Source organism: Rhinoraja longicauda, chromosome 25 (genome assembly GCF_053455715.1).
Source record: "Rhinoraja longicauda isolate Sanriku21f chromosome 25, sRhiLon1.1, whole genome shotgun sequence".
Taxonomy (NCBI): domain Eukaryota; kingdom Metazoa; phylum Chordata; class Chondrichthyes; order Rajiformes; family Arhynchobatidae; genus Rhinoraja; species Rhinoraja longicauda.
In genome coordinates this window covers 1,144,494-1,157,505 of record NC_135977.1, presented here as the reverse complement: position 1 = coordinate 1,157,505, position 13,012 = coordinate 1,144,494, and the positions used below count along the sequence as shown (strand labels likewise).

The window sequence follows — 13,012 nt, the reverse complement described above, 5'->3', positions numbered from 1 at the left end:
TAGATACAGTATCTATACATAATGTGTAGGAAGGAACTGCAGATGCTGGTCTGAAGAAGGGTCTCGACCCAGAACGTCACCCATTCCTTCTCTCCAGAGATGCTGCATGTCCCGCTGAGTTACTCCAGCTTTTTGTGTCTATCTATACATATCTATCCATTGGGATGATTCATTTAGCTGCTTGGGAAACTGCTCTGCCCAAGGTATCCGGCATTCACTGCCTCCTTCACAAGAGTCAAGAGTGTTTAATTGTCATGTGTACCATGGGCAGAACTATGAGATTCTGAGATGAAGCAATTAGTATAATGCAGGTTTCCACATTTGCTGAGACTCTGAGAGCATCTAGAACAGGCTGTGAACCTGTCTGCACATTTAAAACATCTGTCACCCCTCTTGTTCTTTCAAGTCTTGCCAAAATGATCTCACTTTCTGCTGTATTGTCATCAAACTCGGTCTCATGCTGTTTATTCTGATGTTCTAAGGCGCTTAGCTCTTTCTTCCATGTCCCCCATTATTCCACCTATTTCATGAGGTTTTAAAGATTCAAATTCAGATTACTTTATTGTCATACACACGAGGCTGCAATGAACTTTCATGTTTGCATGAAGTTCATAACATTATACATGGTAATGATGGATGCAACAATAAGTACAATGACAAATGCAAAACACCAGAATGTGCTACCTGCCTTCCAGCTTGTCTGCCACCTCAATGATCTCGCACTGTGAATGAGCAATAATTGCCCCTGAAGTGACCCAGCAAGCCACAACTCTCTGCAATTCCCTGCGGTCTTGGGCAAAGTCTTCCCTACAGTTTAAATGAGAACAAGGTTATAGAGGAGCCATAGACAAACAATGGTGATTTTCAGAGCTAACAATAGTGATGTGTGGGAGGAACTGCAGATGCTGGTTTAAACCAAAGGCAGACACAAAAAGCTGGAGTAACTCAGCAGGACAGGCAGCATCTCTGGAGAAAAGGAATTGGTGACGTTTCGGGTCGAGGGCCGCCTTCTGACCTTCTCCAGAAGGCTGAGATTCTATTGGGCAGAGTACCTAGATCTGCTTGCAGCACTAAGCTGGGAGCAGATTGTTGATTTAGCCCAGAGGTTGCACCACAAATCACCATCAAACTTCATTACACCTCAACAGGCACTGCATCTTCCTCATCTAAAGTGTTGAGAAGTTGATAATGCAGTGCAGAGCTGATATATAAAGCAGGGAGCAAGGATCCAGATCATAGAATTATGGAACTATATTGCACATTAGGAGACCATTCGACCCATCGATGTTGGCCAATAATAAAGACAAACTGATTACTTCCACTTCTCAGCTTGTGTTCCAGAGTCTTGTATGTACAACACCTTATCCAGGCAACTGATACACCATGTGGAAAAAAGGAACTGCAAATGCTTGTTTACCAAGAAAAGACACAAAATGCTGGAGCAACTTTGGGTTGGGACTCTTTTTCAGAATGTTTGACCTTATCCATATGTAGAACAAAGAACCGCAGATGCTGGTTTATATCACAGACATACACAAAGTGCTGGAGTAACTCAACGGGTCAGGCAGCATCTCTAGAGAAAATGGATATAGAGCTTTTCGGGATGGGACCCTTTTTCAGACTTGAAGACTTGCTGCCTTTCCCACTTCTAAACCTCTCTTTCAGCGAATTTGAACATCTACAAGGACAACAAATGCTGACATAAGGAACTGCAGATGCTGGAATGGAAAACCCACAAAGTGCTGCAGTAACTCAGCGGGTCAGGCAGCATCTGTGGAGAACATGGATAGGTGACGTTTCACATAGTGCTGGAGTAACTCAGCGGGTCAGGCAGCATCTGTGGAGAACATGGATAGATGATGTTTCACATAGTGCTGGAGTAACTCAGTGGGTCAGGCAGCATCTGTGGAGAACATGGATAGGTGACGTTTCACAGAATGCTGGAGTAACTCAGTGGGTCAGGCAGCATCTGTGGAGAACATGGATAGGTGACGTTTCACATAGTGCTGGAGTAACTCAGTGGGTCAGGCAGCATCTGTGGAGAACATGGATAGGTGACGTTTCACAGAATGCTGGAGTAACTCAGTGGGTCTACTCAATAACCAAATTTTTTAGTCTCTTTTTTGCTCTGCTTTATTTTCACCCACATGTTTAGACCGTAATGTTGTATCCTTATTGTTTTGATGTGTTTATACTTTATTCTTAATTGTTATCTGTATGGTTGTGTTGTCGTTTGTGAGCGGAGCACCAAGGCACATTCCTTGTATTCCTTGTATACTTGGCCAATAAACTTATTCATTCATTCAAGTTGTTCAGGAACAACCAATTGACTATTGAACCCCATGAACTGCCATGGTTGTCCACAGGAGGGTGAGGGGGGATCTTATGGAGGTGTATGAAATCATGAGAGGAATAGATCGGGTAGATGCACAGAGTCTCTTGCCCAGAGTAGGGGAATCGAGGACCAGAGGGCATAGGTTTAAGGTGAAGGGGAAAGGATTTAATAGGAATCTGAGGGGTAACTTTTTCACACAGAGGGTGGTGGGTGTATGGAACAAGCTGCCAGATGAGGTAGTTGAGGCTGGGACTATCCCAATGTTTAAGAAACAGTTAGACAGGTACATGGATAGGACAGGTTTGGAGGGATATGGGCCAAACGCGGGCAGCTGGGACTAGTGTATCTGGGACATGTTGGCCGGTGTGGGCAAGTTGGGCTGAAGGGCCTGTTTCTACGCTGGAAGACTCCGTGATTCTATGACCAGGGACTTCAGGCTTTGTTTTGTGTTTTTTGCACGATATTGAGTTTTTTAATTTATTGAACTCTTTTATGTTTGTTTATTATCTATTATCTATGTGTACGAACGTGTTGTGCTGCCTCAAGTAATAATTACACTGTTCCGTTTTGATACATATGATAGTAAAGCACTCTTGACTCTTGAAATTGGCTAGTTAGCTGATCTGTTTTTTTCCACTTCTTGTTATAAGGACACAACGTTCATTTTTAAAGTGCCATACTTTTGTGAGACTATTCCAAATAGCTTTAATTTCCCACTGGAAATATCAGCAAAAGATATTTGCCACTTGGGACATCACTGAACAGAAACAATTATTCTTGCTTGAGATTACAGTGTATGTCTTAATGATGCATGCATAATATATTTATTATATCAGCAGCTATTAAAATCGCACTTCTGTAAAAATCACTGGAATTAATATTTGTATCAAGGGCATCAGACTAATACTTAACTAATTTGGCGTAAGCCCACATCCCGAAGTTGACACGGGTTACCATTCTGTCTTGGTTGAGGGATTAATTATCTGAAATTTGACCCATCACATATCTATAACAATCTGCTTGCATTGCATTAACATTTACACTGTGAACTCTTCCCATCACAATCCACTTGAGTTGCTAAGTTAACCAATTAACTTTTTTTTCTGGGCAAATATCAAAGATATCAAACAGAAATCTTGAACTTACAACCATTTTCTAGGACGATCAGCAGCTGTTTAACCTGGAAGTAAGATAAGATTACACAGAGAAATTCAGTGTTATGAAGTTATAATTGTGTTTAGTGTCAGAGGTAGGTTCAAACTGATATGATGAGTTTAAAGTTAGTTGCCCTGCAACAGATAGACAATGATCGAGCTTTTTGAGGACATGACAAAGGTGATCGAGGAGGGTAGGGCATTGGATGTGATCCACATGGATTTTAGTAAAGCATTTGAAAAAGTCACCCATGGTAGACTGACCCAGCAGATTCACAGATGGACACAAAAAGCTGGAGTAACTCAGCGGAACAGGCAGCATCTCTGGAGAGAAGGAATGGATGATGTTTCGGGTCAAGACCCTTCTTTGGATTAACAGGCATGGGATTCACGATGACTTGGTTGTGTGGATTCAGAAGTGGCTTACTGATAGAAGACAAAAGATTGTGGTGGAAGAGCATTACTTTGGCTGGCGATCTGTGACCAGTGGACCTCCGCAGGGATCTGTGCTGGGACTTGTTGTTTGTGATGTATATAAATGACTTGGACGTAAATGTAGACGGGCTTAGTGAGTAAGTTTGCAATCAATATCCAGATTGCTGGGGTCACAGACTAGGAGGAAGGCTGTCAAAGAATGCAGCGCGATATAAATCAACGACAGAAATGTGTGGAGAAATGGCAGGTGCAGTTTAATCCAAACAAATGTGAGGTGTCAAGTAAGGGGAAGGAATGCAGTTGATGGCAAGACCCTGAACAGCATTGATGTACAGAGGGATCCTGGGGTCCAAACCCATAACTCCCTGAACGTGGCAATATGTAGATCGAAGACATATGGTATGCTCAGCTTCCTTGATCATTAGAGTCAGGAAGTCATGATCCAACTCTTTAAAACTTTGGGTAGGCTGCATTTGGAGTATGGAGTTCAATTGTGGTTGCCTCTTTACAGGAACGATGTCAAGACTTTGAAGAAGCGGCACACGCAGTTTACCAGAATACTGCCTGGATTAGTTGTGTAATCCATATAATAATATAACTATTATTAGTTATAAGGAGAAGTTGGACAAATTTGGATTGCTTTCTCCAGAACGCTGGAGGCTGAGGGGAGGCATGAGATATAAGATAATGAGAGGCAGAGGGGTCAAGGAAAGAGCGTTCACATCGCTGCCCTGTTTCCACCAATCTTTCCACCACCACGCACAAGATGCTCAAGACGCCATTGTACGCAGATGCCGAGAAGTGTGTTCAGCTCCGGCTGAACAATTTCTAATCTTGTGATGTGGACTCGATAAGAAGATGAGAGGCAGAGATGGGGGTAAACATTCAGAACCTTATTCTCCAGGGTGGAAATGTCAAAGGCCAGAAGGCATAGCTTAAAGGTGAGAGGGGCAAAGTTTAAAGGAGATAGGCGGGGCACGTATTTTTACAGAGAGTGGTGGGGGCTGGGAATGCACTGCCAGGGGTGGTGGAGGAGGCAAATATGATAGTGGTATTTAGGAGGCTTTTAGATAGGCACATAAAAATACAGGGAATGGTGGGATATGGATCATGTGCAGGCAGAGATTAGTTTATCTTGGCATCATATTCGGCACGGACATTGTGGGCCGAAGGGCCTGTTCCTGTGCTGAATGGTCTGTGTTCTATGTCAACTCGCACCATATCAAATGCAGTTTACTGGAATGGTACAAAGGAGGATTAGTTGAACAGTATTGGAATGACATAAACCTGGAATCGAGAGGCTACCCAAATCCTCTTGTTCGCTCCTGTCAATGTGATCCCAGCATCTTTCCCAAATCCTGACACCAAAACATCTTTTCTGACCAAAATTTTTAACAATGCTCCATTGCGTTTGTCTGTGAACTATTCAAACTATTCAAATGCTCTTGAAATCGTAGCTGAAGATGTCTGCCACTGATGTGAAGATTGCTGTCTTTCTGCTGAGAGACAGAGATGGGGTACACATTCAAAACCTTATTCCCCCAGGGTGGAAATGTCAAAGGCCAGAAGGCTTAGCTTAAAGATGAGTTTGGCAAAGATTAAAGGAGATGTGCGGGACAGGTTTTTTTACACAGAGGATGACGGGTGCCTGGAACGCTCTGCCAGGGGTGGTGGTGGAGGCAGATACTATAGTGGTGTTTAAGAGGCTTTTAAATAGGCACATGGCAGACAGAGGAGATTAGTTTAACTAGAATAGTGAAAGTCTTGGATAGAGTGGATGTGGAGAGGATGTTCCCACTAGTGGGAGAGTTTAGGACTAGAGGTCATAGCTTCAGAATTAAAGGATGTTCTTTTAGGAAGGGGTCAGAGGATGGTGAATCTGTGGAATTCAGCCACAGAAGGCTGTGGAGGCCAAGTCAGTGGATATTTTTAAGGCATAGATTGTTGATTAGTACAGGTTTAGTTTACTTTAGTTTAGAGATACAGCATGGAAACAGGCCCTTTGGCCCACCGGGTCCGCGTCGTCCAGTGATCCCCGCATATTAACACATACTAGGAACAATTTTTTAAAACATTTACCAAGCCAATTAACCTACGTATCTGTATGTCTTTGGAGTGTGGGAGGAAACCGAAGATCTCAGAGAAAACCCACGCGGTCATGGGGGAGAACGTACAAACTCCTTACAGACAGCATCCGCAGTCGGGATCGAACCTCGGTCTGCGGCGCTGAGAAGGCAGCAGCTCTATCGCTGCGCCACCGTGCCACCCATATGTCAGAGGCTATGGGGAGAAGGCAGGAGAATGGGGTTAGGAGGGAGAAATAGATCAGCCGTGATTGAATGGCAGAGTAGACTCGATGGGCCGAATGGCCTAATTCTACTCCTATTCCTTATGAATTTATAACTTGGCATCATGTTCAGCACGGACATTGTGGGCCGAAGGGCCTGTCCCCGTTCTATCCTATCCTTTACACCCCGGAGGTGCTGCCATGTACCCTCTCTCTAAACTCAACCTCAGCTGGTTGTTCAGCCCTTTAGTCAGAGGGTGGTGAGTCTGTGGAATTCTTTGCCACAGAATGCTGCCGGGGGGGGGGGGGGGGGGGGGGCAATGTCAATATATTTATTTGAGACAGATGGACAGTAAATGAAGCAGTTCTCTTCCTGCTCGGCCACTCTGCCCGTCGGCCGCCTGCTACCCCGCCCGCAGATTCGTCAGTCTGTGTCTGAAGGCGGGGGAGGCGTGAATGAGAAACGGGAATAAGTAATGTTTTTGTAAAAAGTGTATATAATAAAAGGGGATGAAACGAGCCGTGTGCGGTTGTGTGTTTACGCGGTGGGTTTGTGTGGAAAGTGCGGTGCGGGGTGAGCGAGTGAGTGAGCGAGCGCGGGAGGAGGGAGGAGGGAGGTGCCGCCATTTTGTCGGCCGTGGGCCTGCGGGAGGAGGAGGAGGGGCGGCGGGACTGGGACCGGGACTGGGACAGCAGGGCGCCGGGCAACAGGCCCACAGCACGACAGGCCCACAGCACGACAGGCCCACAGCACGACAGGCCCACAGCACGACAGGCCCACAGCACGACAGGCCCACAGCACGGGCTCAGGAGGAGTAGAGGCACCGGTACCGGACAACAGGGAGGGCCCACACCACAGCATTAGCACCCAGGCCGAGTACCGGCACCCACCGGCCCACACAGCACAAGCCCAGGCTCTGGCACTCACTGGCTCAGGAGAGGAGGGGCGGCGGCACCGGCACCGGCCCGGCCCAGCGGCACAGCGACACCGGCCCGGCACAGCGGCACCGGCACCGGCCCGGCCCAGCGGCACAGCGACACCGGCCCGGCACAGCGGCACAGGCCCGGCCCAGCGGCACCGACACCGGCCCGGCCCAGCGGCACCGACACAGGCCCGGCCCAGCGGCACCGACACAGGCCCGGCCCAGCGGCACAGCGACACCGGCCCGGCACAGCGGCACAGCGACACCGGCCCGGCACAGCGGCACAGGCCCGGCCCAGCGGCACCGACACCGGCCCGGCCCAGCGGCACCGACACCGGCCCGGCCCAGCGGCACCGACACAGGCCCGGCCCAGCGGCACCGACACAGGCCCGGCCCAGCGGCACCGACACCGGCTCAGGCCCGGCACAGCGGCACCGACACCGGCCCGGCACAGCGGCAGCAGCACGAGCGCCGACGGTGCCCGCTCACAGCACAGCACAGCACAGCACAGGCTCGGGCCTACACTCAGGCTCAGAGGGGGACCGGGAGTAGTAGCTGCCTCAGGGCCGTGAGGAGCAGCGGCCCAGGCCCAGGCCCAGGCGGAGTGGCGGCACACAGCCCCGCTTCAGGAGGAGAGGCGGCGGCGGCGGATCATGGCCCAGGCCCGGGCCTACCCGAGTCACCGGCAGCGCAAGCAGGAGGACGGGGCGACGACGGTGACGGTGGCGGCGGCGGCGGCGGCGGCGTCAGGGGGTCCCGGGGCCGGCGCGGAGCTGCTGGTTTTCGGCTACGCCTGCAAGCTGTTCCGTGAGGACGAGCGGGCGCGCTTCATGGAGCAGGGCCGCCAACTCATCCCCTGGATGGGAGACCAGGGGCTGCTCATCGACAGGTCGGTGCCCTCCCTCCCGCCGCACCGCACCGCTCCCTCCATCCCTCCCTCCATCCCTCCCCGGCCTCACTCTGCCCGCCGGCCACCCGGCCACCCGGCCACCCCCGCACCGCGGCCCCGGGTCAGCCCCACTCCAGCCCGCACACAGTTCACGCTGAGGGAGGGAGGGAGGGAGCGCCGCGCTGCTTGAAGGAGCACCATGGAGTTGAGGAGGGAGCGCCGCGCTGCTTGAAGGAGCACCATGGAGTTGAGGAGGGAGCGCCTTTCTGTTTCATTGCACAACCGCCAACAGCTGGACTATCCGGTGCAGGTTTCACTCGCGTGGGTACTGGTTGCTAAAAGATCATTGAGATTTTTATGTGGGCAAGTTTGGGGAGATGACCCCTGTCCAAGTTGCCGAGCTGTGACTCGAAGAGTGACAAGGTTGGTGCACATCTGGTGGTGTCGGGAAGGATGTGCCACTCTGGGGTAGTCCATGGATATAGACTAGTGACATGTTTGAGGGAGCACCATAGAGTTGAGGAGGGAGCGTTGCTCTGTGGCGTGGAGGGAGCACCGAGCTGTCTAAGGGAGCACCATAGAGTTGAGGAGGGAGCGTTGCTCTGTGGCGTGGAGGCAGCTCTTCACTGAGTGAGGAGCACCGAGCTGTCTAAGGGAGCTCCATAGAGTTGAGGAGGGAGCGTTGCTCTGTGGCGTGGAGGGAGCTCTTCGCTGAGTGAGGTAGCTCTTCGCTGAGTGAGGGAGCACCGAGCTGTCTTAAGGGAGCACCATAGAGTTGAGGGAGCATTGCCTTTTAGCGTTGAGGCAGTGCTGAGGGCATAGCTTGGAGGGAATGCCACGCTCCCTGAGGAAGCATGTTGGAAGGAACTGCCGATGCTACTTTAAACAGGAGATAGACACGAAATACTGGAGTAACTCAACAGGCGGGACAGGCAGCATCTCTGGGTAGAAGAGATGGGTGACGTTCCGGGACCAGACCCTTCTTTAGTGTCTGAAGAAGGGTCTCGACCCGAAGCGTCACCCAATCTTTCTATCCAGAGATGCTGTCCGTCCCGCTGAGTTTATCCAGCATTTCGTGTCTCTAAGGGAGCGCTGTGTTGCCAGTGAGAGGGGTGCTGAATACACCCCGTTGCTACTGGATGTTGGAGTGTGGACCCTTCTGCCCGATCAGGTGGGCACGGGGTGGATGCCCGCCCACGCTTGGTTGAGCCAGGCTGGCAGTTCGCTTCTGCTTCATTGGATCGTGGAAGTCCTGAACTTCCAGGGAACATCCTCGCCACTGTCACACATCCCAACACTGGGCTCCAGGCCCAGCGTTGACTGGCAACAATCTGGATTCTCCCAAGAGTACATCGGAAGATGTTGGCACTGAATGTGTTCCAGCTAATTTCAGAGGTCGTTCAGTGATTCCATTCATTTCAGTGGCGAGGAACACCTGAAAGGGGCATGTACCTTCCAGGTATCTTACTTTTATAACAATTAATTGAATTACCCTTAAAATATTCAACTGTGAACTTAAATTCATTTAATTGTTTGTGTCCAAAAGTCTTAATTGCTTTTATATAATTAGTTAAATATTCAACATTTCTTATAAACAGTTAAAAAAAATAATTGTAAGTATCAGACTTTCACAGACTTTTAATAATAATATATTAAAAAGGAAGTGCATGGATAGGTTTATACCAAAAACAGAGACAAAATGCTGGAGTAACTCAGCGGGTCAGGCAGAATCTCTGGAGAATAGACAATAGGCCCAATAGGAGTAGGCCATTCGGCCCTTCGAGCCAGCACCGCCACTCAATGTGATCATTGCTGAGAATATGGATAGGTGACCTTTCAGTCTGAAGAAGGGTCCCGACTTGAAAATTCACCTATTCATTTTCTCCAGAGATGCTGCCTATCCCGCTGAGTGATCACACAAAACGTCCAAAGACGTCCAGGTATGTAGGTTAATTGGCTGGGTAAATGTAAAAATTGTCCCTAGTGGGTGTAGGATAGTGTTAATGTACGGGGATCGCTGGGCGGCACGGACTTGGAGGGCCGAAAAGGCCTGTTTCCGGCTGTATATATATGATATGATATGATGGTTACTCCAGCATTTGTGTCCTTCTTTCACACCTTTGATGATTGTGACATTGGGAACATGGCTTAACTTGCCATCTAAGCTTTTGTAGGAATAGACTTTGAATTTTTATACAAGTTAAGTGCAGGCAGTGGAATCTGTGTAGCAGCGGTGTCTTTGTGCTGCTCCTGGAACTGTCCCGGGAGCTGTATGCTGTGCAGGGTATATCTGTGCATCCTATAACCACTGAAGAGGAGCAGGAGATTTCACCCAATGTGCTGCCTGATATCCCTCAATCAACATTCAATAATCTCAATTATTTGTGAGTGTTGCTGTGTGCAAATTGTCTGCTGCTTTTGCCATCCTATTACAGTGACTGCACTTCAGAGTCCACCAAGGCCTACTAGATCTCCCATTTTAACTCCCTTTCCCATTCCCACACTGATCTTTTTGTCTTGGGCCTCCCCCATTACCAGACTCAGTCTTACCCCTTATCCCAGTGTCCCCGACTCCATCAGTCCGCTGAAGAAGAGTCTCAACCCAAAATGTTATCAGTCCATTCCCTCCACAGATGCTGCCTGAACTGCTGAGTTCCTTCAACATTTTATGTTGTGCTTCAAAGGTATTTATTGGCTGCAAAACGGTTTGGGATGTCTTTAAATAAAGTGATCTGGAGGAGCTCCAAGTCTTTTTCCAGTTTTTTGAATAACTTTCAATGAATCTATGGAGATGAAGTAATAGTTCTAAAGTGCCTTTTAATTCATTCCGTGTTTTGTTATTTTCTCTGTGTCCATCTTCTGATATAAAATATAAAATGTCAAACTTATGTGAAGTCCCCATCACCATCCACAGATGTCTTTCACTTCAGAAAAGGGTTGGCATTTCAAGACTTTGTGTTCTTTAGCCAGTGAAGTATTTTTCAAGTTTCAATGTAATGTTGGCAATGAGGCAACAAGTATGCACATGGCAAGCTTCCACAAACGTGATCATCATCAGGCATTCTATTTTATTTATTGAAGATGACACAAAATGCTGGAGTAACTCAGTGGGACAGGCAGCATCTCTGGAGAGAAGGAATGGGTGACGTTTTGGGTCAAGATCCTTGTTTTATATATTGTTGTTCGAGAGTTAAATAAAGGCCTAGGCACCATGTAGAAATATGCTGGTTTGTGAAATAATGCCGCAGGATTTTTTAGCTAGCGGAAAGTGCAGATGAGATATTGGTATTTTAGCACCTTCAGGAGTGCAAGCGCTGCTCCCCCTCAGTACTTCATTGGGTATGTCAGCCTGAACTGTGTGCACAAGTCCCTGGAGTGTGGCTGTGTCCCAGCAGCCTTCCGAAACAAAAACAGAAATGATGTCTCGGGTCAGTGATCTTTCATCAGAACTGGATTTCCGTTCCCTTCTCACCTCAAACTTCAACTTTATCCAGTTCTTTAGAAAAATCACAGCTCCAGAGTGTTAATTTCCCATCTCTGCCAGACCTGCCCTTTTCCAGCATTTTCTGTTTTTATTTCAGATATTTAGCTTGTATTTTAAAACAATGTATTAAATTATTGTGAATTTTGAGTCATTTACCTGCTTGATGAATGTAAACATGCATGCGGTGTTTCATTTATTTCCCCCCATCACTGTATGTGTGATATGTGTGTGTGTATGTCTTTCTCTGTCACATAACCCAGAGCTTCTTTCCCCAGTGAATTTGACAGGTAGTAGAATGGCTAGGATAAAAACAGGCCTAGTCATGCTTTTGCCTCCAAAGGACAGACTGTCTTCGGATGAAGAGCCCTCACCTGCTGCTCGTCCTCCAGGAAAGCTCGGAGCATTGTGAAGCAAGGACATTTTCGGCCCATTTGGTTCTTGCTGATAGGTATTTATGTCCTCAGGTTTGTGCGTCTGTTAAAACTGGTTTTTGCAGATGAAATGTTTTCAAGCAAGAGTGTCATTGACAGATAGCAGAGCGAGTGCTGCTTGACTGAAACGTGAACGGTAAGATTCTTTTTTCTTCAGTGTTGGCAAACGGGCGTTTGTTTACAATTTGTTAACCATGCAGTATTATGGTGAAGATCCGAGTTAACTTTTCTCAAAGTACTTGCTATTGTTTTATATGCACAGAGAAACGTTTTAAATTTTAAATATATATACTACGTTAAGATATCTTTCATAATTTTATGTCAGATAATGTTTTCTTTTATAAATATCACTTTCAGGCTGCCTAGTGTGGTAAGTATGTTATCTTTGTAATTGGTTGTATTTCTGTACCTTTGACCAGTGTCTTCATCTTGCAGGTACGATTGCCGGGGTCATTTACACGACCTCTCAGAATGTGACGCTGAGTACACCTGGAACAGAGATTACCAGTTGTCAGAAGAAGAGGCGAGGATCGATGCTCTTTGCGATGAAGAGAGGTATTTAGCCTTGCATACGGACTTGCTTGAGGAGGAGGCAAGGCAAGGTACTTTTTGTCAAACAACTATCTTTTTAATCAAATTTATGTGAATTTCTGCAAATTTTACAACTGTCTGCAATTTGACCATGCACTCATTTTTTTGATATTCCTTATTTGACAGTACCCTGGGGATTGGAAAAGGAATCCTTCCTTATCAAAAAGGATCTCAGGAGTAGTTAAATTAGCCTGCAAAAGAAAATTGTTCGCAACTTGTAGGGCAGAGTGGAAACTAAGAATTCTTTTTTTTTCTCTTCAATGGGAAAACTGATTTATCTTATAATATATATTGAGGCTTTTTTCCTAGTTCACATTAAATCTGTAGATGATTTTTCAAATCTCTTCAGTAATTTAGTCTGTAAAGCAGGTATTGAATATCAGAATTTAATTATTAGCTTTAAGTTCACATCCGATTTCTAAAATGGTGTTTGGTTCCATTTGAGTCTAATGCATTGCTTTCCTCTCCATAATCATCTGCCTT

At 47.3% G+C, this 13,012-nt stretch overlaps 2 protein-coding genes across 9 annotated transcripts in view; one reads left to right on the top strand and one right to left on the bottom strand.

Moving 5' to 3' along the window:
• Window positions 1-13,012, bottom strand: part of mmp17a (matrix metallopeptidase 17a) — a 285,416-nt gene that overhangs the window by 137,881 nt on the left and 134,523 nt on the right. The gene's annotated exons all lie outside the window — the stretch shown is intronic.
• The window catches only part of sfswap (splicing factor SWAP), a 108,285-nt gene continuing 102,131 nt past the window's right edge, over window positions 6,859-13,012 (top strand). For 3 of the 7 annotated variants that reach the window (XM_078421403.1, XM_078421401.1, XM_078421400.1), the window contains exons 1-2: window positions 6,859-8,023; window positions 12,374-12,540. In XM_078421403.1, coding sequence (XP_078277529.1) covers window positions 7,788-8,023; window positions 12,374-12,540 — 403 coding nt within the window. In that variant the 5' untranslated portion in view covers window positions 6,859-7,787. Of the gene's footprint in view, window positions 12,899-13,012 lie in introns of all 7 variants that reach the window. The other 4 variants (XM_078421402.1, XM_078421405.1, XM_078421406.1 and 1 more) reach the window with 4 other exon arrangements.